Below are 18,336 nucleotides of genomic sequence, written 5' to 3'. Positions count from 1 at the left end.
ATATAAGATCCAATGTTATTTTTAGTAAAAAAAATGTCAGACCCCCCTATGCCCTTAAGTTACAGACCAATTTCTTTAACAAGTAGCTTATACAAAACATTAGAACATATTATTTCTATAAAAACACTTCATCATCTTTTTTAAACAACCTTATTTGATCTAAACAGTTTGGTTTTCTCCCTAACAAAACATCCTGTTATCAATTACTAGATTGCTTACACTCTTGGTTGGTGTCTATTTTAATCAGTAAATCTACTAAAGTAATCTAAACAGATATCAAAAAAGCTTTTGATTCTTTCTCTCATATCAAATTAATTAAAACATTAATGCAATACAAAATTCATAGCAGTCTAGTTAGTTGGTTGAAAGAGTTTCTAAATGATAGAACTCAAAAAGTAGTAATTAACAACACATTTTCAGAATCTTTACTTATTTTTAGTTGAGTCCCTCAAAAGGGGTTATTGGCCTTCTACTATTTATTATTCACATAAATGATATAGCTTCAGAAGTTGATGTTAGCAGCAACATTAACCTCTTTGCAGATGACACAAAAATGTTTAGCTAATCGAACACAACTTTACAGAATTCCTTAGTTATTTACAATTAGCTAAAAAAATGCTAACCCTGAGCTGTTTTATAACACTAACTAACCAATCTATTTTTCGTAAATTACTTTTATTTTTGTTATATATTCTGGGTTTTCTTGTAATTGAATTGTAGTGGTTTTTTTAACAAATATTTTCAAAAATAATATTAATGCTCCACACATCGGCCCTGTTACTTTTTAAGAGTATTATTAAGTTTTATAAATGTGAATAAAATAATAAATGAAAATAAAAAGTTTTTCATGTAAAAATTTTTTTTTCAAAGAGTTCAGTAGATTAAAATTTTTGAAAGCATCTGGAAGGCTATGATACTTTATCCTAATCTTATACTCTACTACAATGCTGCTCCTGCTTTTAGTTTAACACTATTTAAAGCAAATGTGTTGTTATAGTTATATAAACAGGGTTGCCATACACTCAAGCTAACTCAAACTAGTTTATTTTTTTGTAAAACACAGGCTTTTTTGTAGAAATATCTAACTATTTTTAAAAATATTGTTTCTTATATTTTTTTAAATACGAAGTCCTTAAGTTTTTATTATAATACTTTATGTTGTGTTTATTCTCTTTTTATGGCTTCAATACTCATTTTTCAATTTCATACAAACTCTGGTCAGCTTAGGACACTTAGGCTAACTTTTTACTTCAAAGAGCAACAAGTACAAACTGCATAAAATATTCACAAAACTTTACAAAAGCATACTTTATTTATGATAAGTGACCTTTCAATCTTAAATAGAAAAGGAACAATAAGATTATTTAACAAACTGCTAAGTAAGTAAAAAATTAGTAGCTGTAGTCATTAGTTCTACAATTCAAAACAGTCTGTGAGCAGTAGATAAGTATAGGAAAAGATCTGTGCACACTAGATTGTAAAATATATTCTTATAGTAATGTTGTTTGTAATGGTAATTTTTCGAACAAAGATTTTCTTTTTACAATTAGAAATAAAATACTTATGAGTGGTTTACACCAAAATTTTTTTTAAAGGATTTAAAAAACTTGGACAACTAAGACTAGTTTAAGGTCACTCAGGTCAGTTTTTATGACTCAAAGAGTAGCAACTCTGTAAAATTTGTTTTAAATTTAAATCTATACTTTTGTTTTCCAACTTTTGTTTTATAAATGCATTTTTGGCCATTAGCTGTAACAAGGTTGCCAAAAAACCTGTACTAACCTGGACTTTGAAAATAAAATAAAAAACCTGTAATTTTAATCAATTTTTACATGAAAGATAAAAAAATTAGGTTTGATACATTATATCTATCATATCTAGTAATTTTTATGCTTGTATTTACTTGCTGACTTGGTTTTATATTATCCTAGCTATTAATTGCTTCAAAAAAAAAAAAAAAACAATAACAGGTATAAATGATGAACTTTTTAAAAGCTGTAAAAAACAATCCAATAAAAAGTGCAATCGGAGCAGTTGTGCTGGGCAACATTGGCAAGTGGCTGAACAACGTCCATGAAAACCATTTGTACAGACACGCAACTTGCCAGACCGTCAAGCACCACGGCCTCCAGCCCATGCATCATCTGGCCGCCCACAAAAACATCACCATATTTCTGAACCCCGCAGCTTCCAGCGGCAAGGCTTCCAAGCTGTTCACTAAAAACGCCAAGCCCGTCCTTCACCTGTCAGGCTGCAATGTGAAAGTTGTCAAGCTGGACTACGAGGGCCAAGCCAAAAAGCTGATGTCCGAGCTGGAACCAACAGACATGATAGTGTGCGCTGGAGGCGACGGGACAGTGAATGAAGTGGTGACGGGACTCATGAGGAGGCCTGACTCCGAGAGGTGGTCTAATGTTCCCATTGGAGTCATTCCATTGGGCAAAACCAACACCATATGCGACATGTTGTCAAAAGGAAAGGAAAGTAAAACACAACAGCAGTGGATAACTGAAGCGACCAGCAATCTGTTCAGCGGAAATGCCTCAATGGTTGATGTTTTCAAAGTTGAAACTGAAGATGGCAAGGATGCTTATGGTCTTACGGATTTCAGGTGGGGCTTCTACAGAGATGCTTTTGCAAAGCAGAACAAGTACTGGTTCTTGGGATCTTTAAAAAAGTACTATACTTACTTTTGGAATGCAAAATGGATTAAAGCTGCTGAGCCAAACGAGCTTGATTTGTCTTGCAACAAGCCATTGGAAGCTCCTAAGGAAGTTTCAGAAGCTACTCTTGGACCTTTGAACACCCAGCAACAACATGATATCTCCTTATCAAAAATTTTGTCTCCTCTATTGCCATCCTTTATAAAATCATCAGAATCTGAAGTTAAAGATGTTGTAGTGGAAGAGTGAGTTTAATAGTTATTTTAACATTTTAATCATAATTTATTTTAGCAAAGTTTAATTTTGTAATAGAAAATTAAAGTTGTAGAAAACTATTTAAAACAAAATCTAAGCAAATTATTGTTATCTATCCCTTTTGTATTTAATACAGCTTATTAACTACTGAAAGTTCTCAGAGAGCAAGAAACTGCGAAGCAGCCTGAAACGTTTGACCAAGTGGATCAAGACGTCGCAACAGTTGAGTTCACGGCCAGCGCGAACAAGCACGAGCTCAACGAAAAGCGAGAACGCTACTCAATGCAGCTGAGCGTCCAGCAGAAAGACTTCAGCTTCGTCCAGTTTGCAACGGAAGGCCCCGGCAGCATGGTGGACGGGAGGCACGTGCCGGTGAACCCGGTGAGGGAGAACGAGTGCTCCAAGTTCAAGATAGTGCCCAAGAACAAGGGGGACAGCTTCTTCAGCATTGACAATGAGGCGTTCGAGGCCGTTCCGTGCACAGTGGAGCTGCTTCCCAACAGAATAAAGATGGTTCACCTGTGCTGAAGGACAGTTTGATAGGAAAAAACATAGTGAGCAGTCGTATGCCTTTTATCTCATTTTTTAATGCTTGTTTAATAATTTGAATGAGTTATGATTGGGATGGAGTTTGATTTAAACTTTAAAGTTTGAAATTTTCAGTTTTGTTAATTGTTTGGTTTTAGTGTTTAGTCACATTGAAAAAAAATTATTTACGCAGTTAACAAGTTTTACAAAGGTTACTAACTTACTTGTTGTTAAAAATTTAGGTATTATTGTTTTAGGTAATTATGTACATAAAGTTTTTTCTTATATAAATTAACATAATTCTAGGCGTGATCAAAAATATAAAGAAAAATGGTTTTAGTGTTAATCTTGTATGTTTGTTTAATTAAAAGTTGTCTATTCTGTGCTATTATTTTCAACACATCAGTTTATACTAAAACAATTTTGGAGTGTTTTCTTTTATATTTTAAAGTACTTTTGTTGATTTAAGTTGTTGTTTATCTAAAATTTCTATCATTTGTTTAGTAACCTAGTAATATGCTATAAAATATAAACAATTAAATTAAAACAAGTTCAAATCCTTTTTATTCAAATTGTTAGTAAAGATTAAATTACAAAATAACATGGCATTTCAGTCATTTTTTGACTAAAAGTACTAATTTGTTATAGAAGCTCTCAGGGCTTGCGGGTTTTATTCTAACAGTTTGTAGTTAGTGATAAAAGCTGCAAAGAAATTAACAATGATTATAGATATCCGTAATTGTTGTTTTTTATTGTTATGTGTTTGTTGCTAACTGTTTTATTATCAGAAAAATACATAAAAAAAAGTACCACTCTCTTTTAACTCATTAACAGTTATCTTTGTACTTTTTTAACACAACAACTTCTTATGTGTTCAGAGACAGCAGTTCTACAAGTAAGTTATTTTACTCTTTGACCCAATAATATAAAAGTAAATCTAATATACTGGACGCTTTTTATACTTAATTATTATTGCTATAGTATTATTGTACAATGTTGAACTCGGGCATCATAAGTTCAAATATTGTTTATGTTATTATATATAACATATATGTTTATATATTTCAAATATTTTATTATTATTTTAACTCATTTCTTTTTTTGTGAAAATTTTAACTTGTCAAAAAAAAATATCTTTTTTTAGTAGATTTGACGAAGTATGTACTTAAACTAAGATAATGATTTATTCAAAGTTTTCCGTAAAAATTTAAGAATTTTTAATGCAAAAACAAACAAATAATAATTAATTACATTTGTATCTAAAATAAATTTAAAGCAGTCTAGGTCAAGTAAAAAGGTAAAGCCTAAGTTTTTTACAGTAATTGACATTTGTACTTTTTGTTTTTAATTATTTGTTAACTATTAATACAAGTTTGTAGTTGGTGTATACTTAATTAGTTTAACAAAGTCTTTAGTTCATATTTTATATAGAAGTACTAATTTCCATATATTTATAAAATTATTTAAGATTTGATTTTAAAGCTATCATGAGTAGCAACATAATACAATTAATGTTAAAATGATTTAATAAGTAATTTTATTTCAATATTTTGAGTATACATTTATTTTTTATAGGTCCTTAATTGCTAAAATATTAAAAAAATATTGTCAGGGTTCATACGCAGGGCTACTACAAGGTCAGGAAAAACTAGAAAAAAATTATAAAAGTCAGGAAAAAATGGTAGTTTTTGAAAAAAAATCCAGGAAATTGGAAAAAAAAAACATCAGATTTTGTCAGTTCTAATTAATAAATTCCTTATTTTCACAAGCCTTCAAATAGTTAAAAATTGATTAAAAATCGTATAAATTCCGACTAAAATTACAAAATTTTCTTAAAAATTTACAAAATTACTTAATTTTTAATGCCTTCATCTGGTAAGAACTAATAAAATATCCATTATAAAACTGCAAAATTTTTCTATTAATATATTAACAACTACCCTACTTGAACAAGCAGTTTTTGTATGCTTATTAGTATTGATGATTTGTGGCTCTGATAGAACTATTTATTGCAAATACGTCAATCATACACAGATGGTTTAAGTGATGTAATAGAAGTTAGATGATTGAATTCAGCAAAAAACTGTTGTTTAAAGCTGTATAAAAAAAAAATTAAGTTAATTAAGATCTTTAAGGGATCTTCAGTTACAATTTAAATCTGAAAAATAAAAGTTAAACAAAACATAGAGATACTATAAAGTAAAACAAAACAAGTAAATTAGAAATTGTAAGTTATGTTAGTTAAAAAATTAATCAAAAATTTGAATAAAACACTAAATAAACACTATGGGTTTAGGCTCCCAAAAAACTGAATGTGAAATTGTTATATTTAAAAAAACATTAGTGGCTCAAAAATTAAGGAATAAAGCAAGCTACTTACATACTAAAATATACAGAGAAACTTTTGAGACTTAAAATTGAAACTTGCATATATGAATGTAAAACTTTTGTAATAAAAAAAACATTACTAGCTTGAAGGCAAAAAACTAATTAAAATTAAAACTATAACACACAAAGGATTTCTGTCTTAAGTTTTTGAAAACTACTTATACTGAATAAGCTGTTAACTGGAAAAAAGAAAACTTTTAACTTTGTATAAATAATTCAAAAAATTATTATAGTGGCATAGAATTGTAAAACAATGTAAATATTTAACATACTATAATGCGTACTTTATACTTTTAATGTGGCAATTAAAGTTCTCAACTTAAATAAAAGGAGATTGATCAATTATAGTTTTAAATTTTATTTAACAAAACAATGTTTCACTCGTTTGAAGACGAGATCTTCAGTTGTTTAATACAGAACAAGAAAAAAAAAATTAATTTAATTTCAACTAACGTTTTAAACTACCTTGGAACTTGTATAAAAAGTATTATATAAACACTAGATATTTTTTAGCAGAAACGAAATAAATAAAATTATTAAAACTAAAAAATTATTATAGTCATATGATGCTTATTGTTATAAAAACTGTTATTGTATTAGAACTTTAGAATTAACGAAAAGTTTTCGTTGCTAAATGCTCGTTGATATTAAAAAAAGAAAATTTTTTGCTTCAAAGCTAAATGCCCAGAGGGTCAATTTACTTTAAACTTTTAAACCAGTTCTAATTTTGAAAAACTTTAACAAAGAAAACTTGCATTTGATAACTCAGTATAACAATTTTATTTAAGTTTTTTTTTTTCATTGAGATTTTGTTTTATTTCCATACTTGTTAAATACAGTCAAACGTAGAGTAACAGTCTAAAAACAAAATTAAATAAAGTTTAGTCGATATATTTTCGTGTTTTAGTGATTTAAAATTCGGACAAGTTTTGTTTTGGTAAAAACTAACTTCGTTAAAAACTTTACTTTAAAAGTTCATTTAGATAACTTTGTTTCTATCAAACAATTTTTTTACTATTTATACTGAACACTGAGCAGTTAAAAAATATTTCGCAAAGGAACCTCCAGACTAACAAAAAAAAAAAAGCTTAGCCTACCAAAGTTTTACAATTGTCTCTTTTAGTAAAGCTTTGAATACAAAGTTTTTTATATTTTCAACTTTCTTAATTTTTATATAACAACTTTTAATAAACTAAAAGGAATGTTAGAAAAAAAAAACTCATCATAAATCATTTGAATATTGTCAGTGTTTATTTTATAATTTTAAGTTCTTTTAAACTTTATAACAAAATTTGTAAAACAACCAAACTTTTAACTAAATTTATATGTTAAAGTTTAGACCTCTATTTTAAAAAGAAGCGTATAAATATTCCATTTATTTAGATTTTCTCGAAAACCATTCACTTTTTTTAATTTTTATGTTTAATTTTTTTTTAATTTCCCTATCTAAATATTTTTTAGTTAATAGTTAAATTATGTTTGTTAAATATTTTTACTTGATCATTTTATTATAATTAGTTTTAAGTACTTCCGTAAATCCGAAATTTATTACAATAAGAAAGTCTGGCTATGTTACAAACTATTTTCTTACTGATGTAGTTCTTTTTGTTTTATAGTTAAGTGAATAGATATATTATTTTTTTTCTTTTTTTACATTTTCTGTTTTAAACTAATTTGTTCTAATCCTTAGTTTATACGGCAATTCTAAAATTTTAAGAACCGTTTTCACCGAGTCCGACTCTTTCCGATCTCGAGCTGTTTTTCTCAACGGGTGTTTATATTTCATAACTAGATCTAGAAGAACGTCAACAGTCACGGTAAGTTCTTACTCAGTGTTCAAAAGGGAATGGTCTGCATCTAAAACGTGCTCCAAGGCTGGAAATATCAATAACTACGCTGACGCGTACCAAATGATAACTGATTTTCAACTCAGTATTGAAATTTAAATCCAAAAAAAACTTTTGTATAAAAAATGCAAAATAATATTTTCAAAAAGTTGTCAAATATAGCACTTTTTAGCAGAGAAACTCACAAGCCCATAAAAGGTTGACAGATGCTATATTACATCTTAACACAACACTTTCGTATTCTTATTATTTGGCGTAACTTTTTACAATTTATCAAGTCAAAAACGCTGTTGTAGTTTTGATAAAAAAGAAATTCACTGACACGGTTCTCTACCCTCTAAAACTTTTACTTGGAGCAAATCAAGTGTAGTATAGTCAAAGTTATAAAAGTATTTGAAACATTCTTTTTAAAACTTGCAACTTGTGCAGTACTTTTTTTAGAATGAACTTATTGTTTAATAGAAGAAATATTTTTCATTACATCATATTAATTAATATATTTTATTAAAGTTTTGACAATAGCCTGTGATAAGCTTTCTTAATAACTAAAAACTGTGATCAATATTTATTGTTTATTGAACAACAAAAAATAAGCGCTCAATTATTTGGTCCTAGGACCTGGTGCACAAAAAAACTTTTGTACATATTTATTTATACTGAAAACTTTTATTAAAACAATTACTTATAGCCCTGTGTTAAGAATATTAAAAAAAAAAAACCTATGTAAAACAAGTAGTATGTTTTTCATTGAAGTATTTGGATCGTTCCGGTATAAAGTAAATTAAAGTTTTAATACGGTTTAAACACAATAAAGCAAACTCTTATTCAGATTTGGAAAATATTAACAAAGATAGTTGGAAGTAGTTAAGTAGTGGTTGAAAGTCTAGGCTTTAAGAGAAAAAGTTGACAACAGCTTTTTTTCTGTTTTTTTCTTTTTAAGAAAAATAACAATTTTTTTTTGAATCGGTAGATAACATATACAAAAGATATAGACTTTAATTGGCAAGTTTTTTGTTTTTTTTTGTTGAAGTTGCATGTTTTAAAAAACTTTACAGCTAGTATGCTTTTTATCAAAATACATTGATAAGTAGAAACTCGCTTATTCTGCATAAAAAAACCACAGCATCGATAGTTCTGTTCGCTTACGTCCCAGTAGTCGTTTGGACGTTGAACCAGAAACTGTCCACCTTTCCCGAGAACGCCATCGCCGAAAAGCTCGACTGGGGCGTCCAGAGCCTGATTTGCGCCGGACTGCTGACCACCGCTTTCCTCGCCTGTCTCTACCAGGGGCGTCGCGTGGGGTGTTGCATTGCCGCAACTCAACCACCTTAAAATTTTGTAAGAAAAAATTAAGTATCTATAACGTTTTCGTTATTTTTTAGAACATAATCTCTTATAAAACTCCAATTTAGAAAACGACCATTTTGCTCACTTCACTGCCGCAAACTCTTAGCCGACTGCCGCAAATGAACTCAAAACAGCAAAATTTCTTCAAGAATTACCGCAAAATCAATATCTTGCGGTAAGTAAGCTAAGTCGAAAATTCCTTGAAACAGTACAGGTTTAAGTATCATTCCACAAGTTATTGTAAACAAAAAATGAAAACAGAGCTAGGCAGAGCACAGGCAAATCGAGCAGAAACAACTCGAGCAAAAGCATATCGAGAAGAGGCAACTAGAGAAGAAGCAACTCGAGAAGTGGCAACTCGAGAAGAAGCAACTCGAGAAGAGGCAACTCGAGAAGTGGCAACTCGAGAAGAAGCAAATCGAGCAGAAGCAACTCGAGCAAAAGCATCTCGAGAAGAGGCAACTCGAGAAGAAGCAACGAGCAGAAGCAACTCGAGAAGAAGCAACTCGAGAAGAGGCAACTCGAGCAAAAGCATCTCTAGCAGAGGCAACTCAAGTAGGGACAACTCAATTAGGGGCAAATCGATCATCTTCAACTTGGATTTTTTTTCTGCACCACTTAAGAAAAATACCACGCGACGCCACTGGTCTCTACCACTTGGTGCTGCTCAGCGTTCTTCGGTTTTACGCCATCAAGAACGTGTTTAAGATGCGGCAGCTGAGTAAAACTAAAACCAACGTCATGACGTCAGTCCTGTGGGTCGCGTCTTTTCTCGGAGGCTTCAACACGCGTTGGTCTTTTTAAAATACTTTTTCGTAAATAGATTAAAGTGAATAAAACTTAAAAACAAAACACATATATATATAAAACTTATAAAGCTTTATATACATAATTTAATTTATTTAATTTTAAAGCTTATAAATGTTTTGTATTACTTACAACTGTTACAGTTTTATTGTTTTAAATGACTTATGCTGCCTTTTAAGATATAAAAAGTTAAGAGCAAATCTGTTTTCTGCTTATCAAAACTAAATCAGTTTTGTAAATAAACCAAGTTTTTCCTGCCTGTTATTTATTAGAGTAGGAATAAAGTGTTATAAATTTTGTTAGATGCTAAAAGTGTTTCGTTGAAATAGACTCTGAAAGTTGAATTTATTAAGAAGTACTTTTAGGTTTGTAGAAATAGAAAAAATACAAAACTGTTACAAAAATTAATAGCTTTTTATGTTCAATAAATGATAACTAACAAAACAAATTTTTAAATTAACTTTTTATGATCCTAAAAGGCAGCATAAATCCTTTAAAACAATAAAACTGTAACAGTTGTATTTTTATGTAAGGTAAGTAATACAAAACATTTATAAACATGTCATCTGTGTTTTGTTTTAAGTTTTATTTAAAATTTTTAACTTTTCAGTTTATAGAATTGTAGTCCAGGCAAACTGAATTAGATTTCTATTTCTAAATACTTTTTTTTTATTTTTATAAACCACCTTAATTCAATATCAAGTATTTCGATACTAATTATTTGTCACAATTCCATGCACTGACTTTTTAAAGTCCACTAAGTTCTTTTAAATAAAAAATAATTAAAATTCACAGTGTACGTGCACAGGTGGGTGAAGCCCTGCTACTACGGGGCCATAATGTTTCACTTTTTCTCCGTTGACGTCGCCGCGCTCACAACTCCTTTCGACTTCGTTTGCGTCACTTCGCTCTTCTTCCTTGTCATCGCGGTCATACCGAAAATTATCATGGTGAGTGGTAAAATCACAAGTTATCTGAAAAATGTTCAGACTTTTGAAATTAGTGGTGTTAAACTCAAAAAACTTTTTTTTTCTTATTTAAGCTGTGAACACATGTTCAACTTTTGTTGTAAAAACTTAGCAAATTGCTTCTAAGCAAATAAGCGTCCGCATGTTTAAAAACTGCTTTAAGACTTGATTATAATCAGCTTAAAATTGCTGCACTACTTTTTAATGCGTTTTCAAAACAGCAAGACCACATTAAGACTAATTTTTGAAACTTTTAAACTGATCACAAGTAAAAAAAGATATCATAAATTCAAGTGTTGACGATCGGGTTTTCAAAAGCGTTTGAAATTTTGCAATTTACTTTAATTTTACTTCAAATATTATGTTACGTAACCATTTTTACTGTTTTTAAGTCAGCAATGCCTTAAACTTTATTCGGTAGGACTTTTTATGGGTAGTTTTAAATATTGGGTACTTTTAATTGCAGCAACATTGCAATAAAAAGTACCCAATATTTTGATGATGTCATCAACTTTACTTTGGGTACTTTTGAAGCGGTAGGACTTTTTATGTGTACTATTTTATGGGCACTGTTTTATGTGTAGAATTGCTGCAACCAATTCTGCCCATAATTTGATGTGATGTCATTAACATTAAGGGTAGTATTTACATGTTGCTGCAATTAAGTTGCTGCAATTAAATGAAAAATAAAATACTGTCCAGGCCTTATATAAATATTATGGATAGTGTTTGAGTTTTAAATTTATAAACAAACAAATTTAAAAAAAAACTCGAATACACATAAACCAATAGTTTTATTTATTTGTACATTTATTTAAATTATATTTTGTAAACTAAAAGAAGTAGTGGCTAGACTTATTAAAAGATTATGAATAATTTTTTTTTTAAGATTTGATAAAGAAAAAAGCTTGCATGCACTTAAACCAATTATATCTATCTAATTTATATTTTTTATATTAACAGAAGTAAAGGCTTGACATATTATAAATATTTTGAAATTTTTATTTATTTAAGATTTTAAAACAAAAAAAATTGAACACACATAAACCAATTGCTTGAATTATAGTTGTATACATGTAATTTATATTTAGTAAACTTATAAAAGTAGTGGTTTGCTCTTATGTGTACTATTTTATGAGCACTATTTTATGTGTAGAGTTGCTTCAATCAATTATGCCCATAATTTTATTTGATTTAATTTAAATTATGGGTAGTATTTAGATGTTGCTGCAACTAAATGAAAAATAAAATAATTTCTAAGCCTTATATAAATATTATGGATAGTTTTTGTAGTTTTAAATTTATAAACAAACAAATAAAAAAAACTTGATACACATAAACCAATAGTTTGATTTATTTGTACATTTATTTGAATTGTATTTTGTAAACTAACAGAAGTAGTGGATAGACTTATTAAAAGATTATGGATAGTTTTTTTATGTAATATTTAATAAAAAAAAAAACTTGAATACACTTAAACCAATTGTTTGATTTAAAAGTAGACAGTATCTTATTTTTATTCAATTACATTACATCAACATCTAAATACTACCCATAATTTAAATGAAGCCATATAAAACTATGGGCATAATTGATTTAAGCAATTCTACACATAAAATAGTGCCCATAAAATAGTACACATAAGAGCAAACCACTACTTTTATAAGTTTACCAAATATAAATTACATGTATACAATACTTCATTATTAAATTCAAATTACATGTAATTCAAACAATTGGTTTATGTGTGTTCAATTTTTATTAATCTCATTTATATAAAGCAATACGAATTGTTTAAGATTTTTTAGTCTAAACTGAATAAGAATTGTAAGCTCCTTAATTTTTTACAAAAACGTGTTTATAGCGAATAGATCGAAACAGCTTTTCAAAATGCGAATGTCTGATTTTGAGTATCTGCGAAATTTCAGCTTCCCGCCTGAGTTGGCCTAAACATCAAAAATATAAAAATTATGATATAGTTATAAACCTAAAAAACCATTAATAATAAAGCTTAAATGCCTAGAAAATAAAAACATTAACAAAAGTGTTAAGAAATAAAACGTAAGTCAAAAAACACAAGCCTATGAATTTAGAAAATATCAAAACTAGCAACAAAAATGTATTAGATTGACTTATTGTATTAGAACAGCGTGGCATCTGGGTTTCGATGAGTATATATGGAGTTTAAGTCATTGTGGTTTTATGTATGTCGCCGTAACTTAATTATCGGCCAGAGTTTGAGGAATTAAAAATTTTACATTTATTTAAAGGTATAAAACGAGGAGTTTTAAGACACCTTAGCTATAAAGGTCAACGCCAAGGAGTTAGCATTTAAAAAATATCTTAAATTAAAAATATACAATAAACCTAATTTTTGCGATATTAGAAAAATATTAAAAACTTTATTTTTTGAACATTTAAGAATTCTAAAATGTGTAACTAAACGAGAGTGCGTAACGTCACGAGTGCGTAAAGATGCGAGAGGTTACTGTAATTTGTTTTTATTATATTAATTATATAAAAATATTCTGAGTTAAAAAATATATAAAATAATAACTGTTTCAAATTAGCATAGTGTTCTAGAGTAAGGTCACTTGTTAGTCATGTTGTATGTATTAAAATCAAATTTAAACTACAAAAACAAATAATCTATAATGAAAATATTGAGAAGGAAATCTGCCTTAGTATAACTAAATGTAAAATTTTTTTTTTTTTCAATTTTAAACAAGTTGTTACTAACATAAAAAACTATTTGGTCCCTGTTTTATGAGTGAAACAAAAAAATATTTCTAAAGTTAAAACAGAGCCAATTTAACACTAAGCCATAATTTTTTCTCTGAAAAAAGGTGAAACACTAAACTTTCTTTCTAGTAACTGATAAACCATTAAGGTATATTGCTGTTTATTAAGCTAAAAAAATAAAAGCGCTCAAAAAATTTGGTTTTAGTAGGACCTGGTGCACAAATAGTTTTAGAAATAGATATAATCTGTAAGCCTACAAGCACGTATAAAAAAGGCTCAAAAATACAAAAGCATCTAAAAAAAGCATTTTTATTTGTTTCATGTATTTTACTAAGTATTAATAAATACAAATCAAACTTTTGCGACTAAACTAAGTTGTATAAAACTAAAACATCTTTGTATAAAACTTAAAAAAAAATTTTGGTTGCATTTTTTGTGCTTTTTAAACGATTGTACTTGAGTTTAACATTACATAAAACTGTTTCAAAGGTTGTTGCTAAAACAAATAACAAAAAAGTTCAATCACCTGAACAATATTTGAGTTTAATAATTTATAAGCTTGAACTACAAATGCTGCTTAGTCTTAAAATTAAAAGATTTTTAAGACAGCTTTACTCTTATCTTGAAAATTTAATTGGATTTTTAAAAGCTGTAGTGTAAGATGTAAAACAGAACTTTGATATTCTATGATTTAGGCGAAATACCGTTTCATAGCTTCGCAAAAGAAATTAAAAATTTTATAAGCATTTGTACTGTTCAGCGTAACCGATTTAGACTCTTAGCTGTTTCTACTGAAAGCAAGAAATTTGCGAAAATTAGATTTTCATAAAACAATGCCCTGAACAGTTTGTGAAAGCACTTTACTTGCAAATTGAAAACTGCACTCTGGAAACAAATGAGCGATGAAAGAGCGGGGAAATTTGAGGAGCTGCAACGTGCTACATAGGAGCGGCCTATGCAACTAATTTGCAAAGTGAGATAAAATCTTACTTTTGACTTGTTTGCGATTCTTGCAGTTTTCATTTGAACTTCTTTCTGAGTTTCACATGAAATTTAAAATCAGTGTTGAAGTGAAAAAAAACTAAATTATTGCTCAGTTAAATTCTTTGAAAAAAAAGGTTTTGTTTAGCCTTGCGTAGGTATACTTAAATTTAATCATGGTAAGCCCATGTTTTGTGACTTTAATTAATTGATAAATGTTTTTGTTTTTACGAAATATTTTAAGTGAATAAATAAATGTTATTAGTTAAAATTATTTTTGTATAATCTATACTAAAGGAACTAATAAATTATATAATTTACAAATTAAGTTCAACTTTTTTTGATGCGTTAATAATATGTTACTCATAATTTTTAACCTGTTTTACGTTGTTATAGCTGAAAAGCTAGTGTTTGAAGTAAAAATGTTAGTTTTTACAATAAAAAGAATTCGTTTCAAAAAAAAAAAAAATTATCAAAGTTTTTTTTTTGTAAATATTTAAAATTAAACAAAAAAAAAATTACTTTTGTTCATTAAGATTACTAAAAATAATATTTGGTATTGTATTATTAAAAAACTTAGATTAAGTAGATTATGATATAATTAAGATTTAACCTTTAATCAATGCTGTATTTTTTTGAACAACCTTTTTTTAGTTTTGAAATCAGTCGAAAATACATTTTATAGCATGAAAAAAGTGGAGTAAAACGTGTTCTTTTAATGTATAAAAACTTTACACTTTACATTCAACAATCGGCAAAAAGCTGTTATATTATGACTTAAACCTGCTTCGTAAAAAACAAAAATCATAAAGCAAAATCGTTTTATAGCGCTTCTACTTAAAGTCTGATAGCTTTTGTTCTAAAGAGAACTTTTATTTAATTAAAAAATTAACTGCTATAGTATTGGGCTACATTTGAATTTTATTCTTAAAGGCGTTTAAAAATGTCGACTTTGTACAAAGTTTCGTTCCCTGTTTTTTACGCAACACAGTTTTGTTTAATATATGTTTCTTACAATTTTTTATTTAACTTACGCAGTGCATGTTGTTTTAATTTTTATTTTAATAAATATAGACTCCTATGTATAAAACAAACTTTACAAATCATCAACTCTTTTAAAGTACGTAATCTTGTGAAAATTATTTTAAATGATATTAGATTCTATTAAAAAAAAAAAGAAAATGTAAAAATCTAACAACTGTTTTGTTTTGTTTTTGATAAAATTTTTGTTTATTCAAACTAAAATGAGTTTTTTTTTTATGTGCAAGGCTATTTTTTGATAAATATTTACAATTAAAAAGTTTTCAAAATATAGTTTTCACTTTAGTATGTTCAAAATAACACTAGTTACCAATAAACAACAACACCAATGGTCAACTTTAGTTGACTATTGAGTATTTAGAGTTCTACAAAACCTCATATTTTTAAAATAAATAAATCAAAAAAAAGTCTAAGTAAAAGTTTAAAAACAAGTGACATTGGTTTTTTCATCCTTTCGAAAGTTAAAAAGGAAAAATTTTCGAACGGAAGTTTAAGTCATCCGAAGGTAACAAGCTGAAACGGCGAGAGAACGATCGAAGAAAAAAGGCGATTTCAAACGCAATATACACGCCACACGACTACGAGTTAAACCATACTTGTTGTGCAACGATGAAAGCCGCTTTGACAACCCTCGTGCTTCTGACCCTCGCCGGTTTCGCCCTTTCCTTGAAGTGCCCCACGTGCGTTGACGCTTCGTGCGACGGCCAGAGCGTGACGACGCCGTGCCAGGATTTCGGAGGAGTCGCTGCAGCCTGCGCCACCTACAAGAACGCGTTGGGTCTGCTGACGAAGCAGTGCGTGTCGAAAACCTTCTGCGACGGAACGTTGGAACTCGCCGGGAACACGGAAGTTGAATGCTGCTACTCGGACATGTGCAACTCTTCATCTCAGCTGGGGATGAACCTCGCTGTTGTGTTTTGTTTGGTTTCGTTGAAGTTGTTTTTGTAAGACGTTACTGAAAACTTTAAAAGCGAGCACGAGCGCTTTTACTGTTTTCAAAATTTATTCAGGTTTTTCAACATGCTTTTTAAATTAAAATTGTTTTAGATGAAGTATAGAGCTCTAGATGTAGTAATTTTTTTTAGGTGTAGCTTGCTTTTTTTTTGTCGTAATAAACTTTAAAAAAATGTAGTGTTTGCTTTTTGTTATGCTTCGGTTAAACAAAGATGCAATTTAGTAATATAAACTTATTGTTTGAAGGAATAATAATATAAGAATTTTTAAGATTATGTATATAATTAAAAATACATCTATACATATTTAAACTATCATCTTTAAAACTTTTAAAACAAATCATAAAGAAATAAAGGTCATAACAAAAAGTTTAAACTATATTTTTCTAAAGAAAATAGCCAAACTGTTTTCTTAGAGAGTAAACTTTAGCTCAATGAATAATTTAAACTTTACTGGATTTTTAAAAAATAAAATAAAATAGGCAGTAACGGTAAAACCTTCGTAAATTATTAATGTTTTAAAAGGATTGTTCGCTTTCGTGAAAACCATATCATTTCAAGAATCTTAAAGAACTTGCTTACTTTGAAGCAAACCGTTTTTAGAAGCAACTTATTAAATTTTGATAAAAAGCTAGTTCAAAATAAATAGCACTATGACTATTTTTAGTATCCTGTCAAGTTGCTGTTATATAATAACTTGTTTTTAAATCGATACTGAAAAGCAGCTTGTATTTAAAGCCAAAAAACTTTTTGGAGTTTCTTTATTGTAGCAAAAGTTTTAAACAAAAATTTCTAACCACATTATTAATGGATGCACGACAAATTTCAAATCTAACAATTTAAATTCCGATAATTCAAATTAAAAAAAAATTTAAGGGTCACAACTCAAAAAATTTGTATGCTTGAAAAAGATAAAAATCATGTATGTAGGTCTTATTAACATCTACAAGCCATTTTTTCAAAATATTTTACTTTTTGAGGTATTGTCTCTTAAATACTTTTTTTAAAAGATTGAATTTTCGAAATTTTAATTGTAATGTAACTATTAATGTTATAAACTTTAATAATAAAAATAAAAAAACATATTTTTTTATTTAATATCTTACTTTCTTAAAATTTTAGTAAACTAAACTTTTGATTTTACCTAACCAATTGTAGCTTAAAATAAATAAAGTAAATAAAAGCCTAATTATTTTTATAAAGAGACTTATCAAGTTAAACGTTTTAGCGTTGTTATAATTTAATTAAAAAAAAACTAAATAAAGAGTCATTAGCATTCGTAAGCATATAAAATATAAGCAGTGTTGTATAAATTATATAAATATAAATATAAAAAGTACTAATAATAAAACTATACTTAAAATAAAAAAAAACTATTTGTACTAATATGTCGAACTAAAACATAAAATTTCTAGAGACATTTTTTTTGCTTTGTTATTATTTTGCTTAATAACTTTACGGTTTTTAAACATGCTATTATTTTTGCAACCTTAAGAAAAAGTTCGGCACTTTATCAATGTTTTAGTCTTTGAATACTTTAAATAGTGTGTGGCATTAGATAAAGAGCAATAAAACCTCTTTAGAAACTTATCATTGTTCTACACAAATCATCAAAATAAATACTTGTTAGCGTTTTTAAATTTGAAAAAGCTGTTAGCTATAAACAGTTTAAACGGCATTTTATACTTATAATTTTAGTATTGCGTATGTGAACAAATTTTGTTAAAAAGGTCAATGTAAAAACTTACCCGAATAAAGCTGGAATGTACAAGCTTATTGTCAGGATCCAATCTCTGGTTATAAGCTCGAACATTTT

General features: G+C 28.2%; 1 protein-coding gene across 1 annotated transcript; it reads left to right on the top strand.

Moving 5' to 3' along the window:
• The first annotated feature begins 1,975 nt into the window (after positions 1 to 1,975).
• LOC145833946 (acylglycerol kinase, mitochondrial-like) lies at positions 1,976 to 4,263 on the top strand. Its single transcript, XM_082941223.1, has 2 exons — positions 1,976 to 2,908; positions 3,080 to 4,263. The coding sequence occupies exons 1-2, from the start codon at positions 1,977 to 1,979 to the stop codon at positions 3,444 to 3,446; spliced, it is 1,299 nt and encodes a 432-aa protein (XP_082797349.1). The 5' UTR covers position 1,976; the 3' UTR covers positions 3,447 to 4,263.
• The last annotated feature ends 14,073 nt before the right edge of the window (positions 4,264 to 18,336 follow it).

Source organism: Thalia democratica, chromosome 4 (assembly GCF_965202585.1).
Source record: "Thalia democratica chromosome 4, ktThaDemo2.hap1.1, whole genome shotgun sequence".
Lineage (NCBI taxonomy): Eukaryota > Metazoa > Chordata > Thaliacea > Salpida > Salpidae > Thalia > Thalia democratica.
The sequence above is the reverse complement of the archived record's forward strand: the minus strand, read 5'-3'. Positions and strand labels throughout refer to the sequence as shown.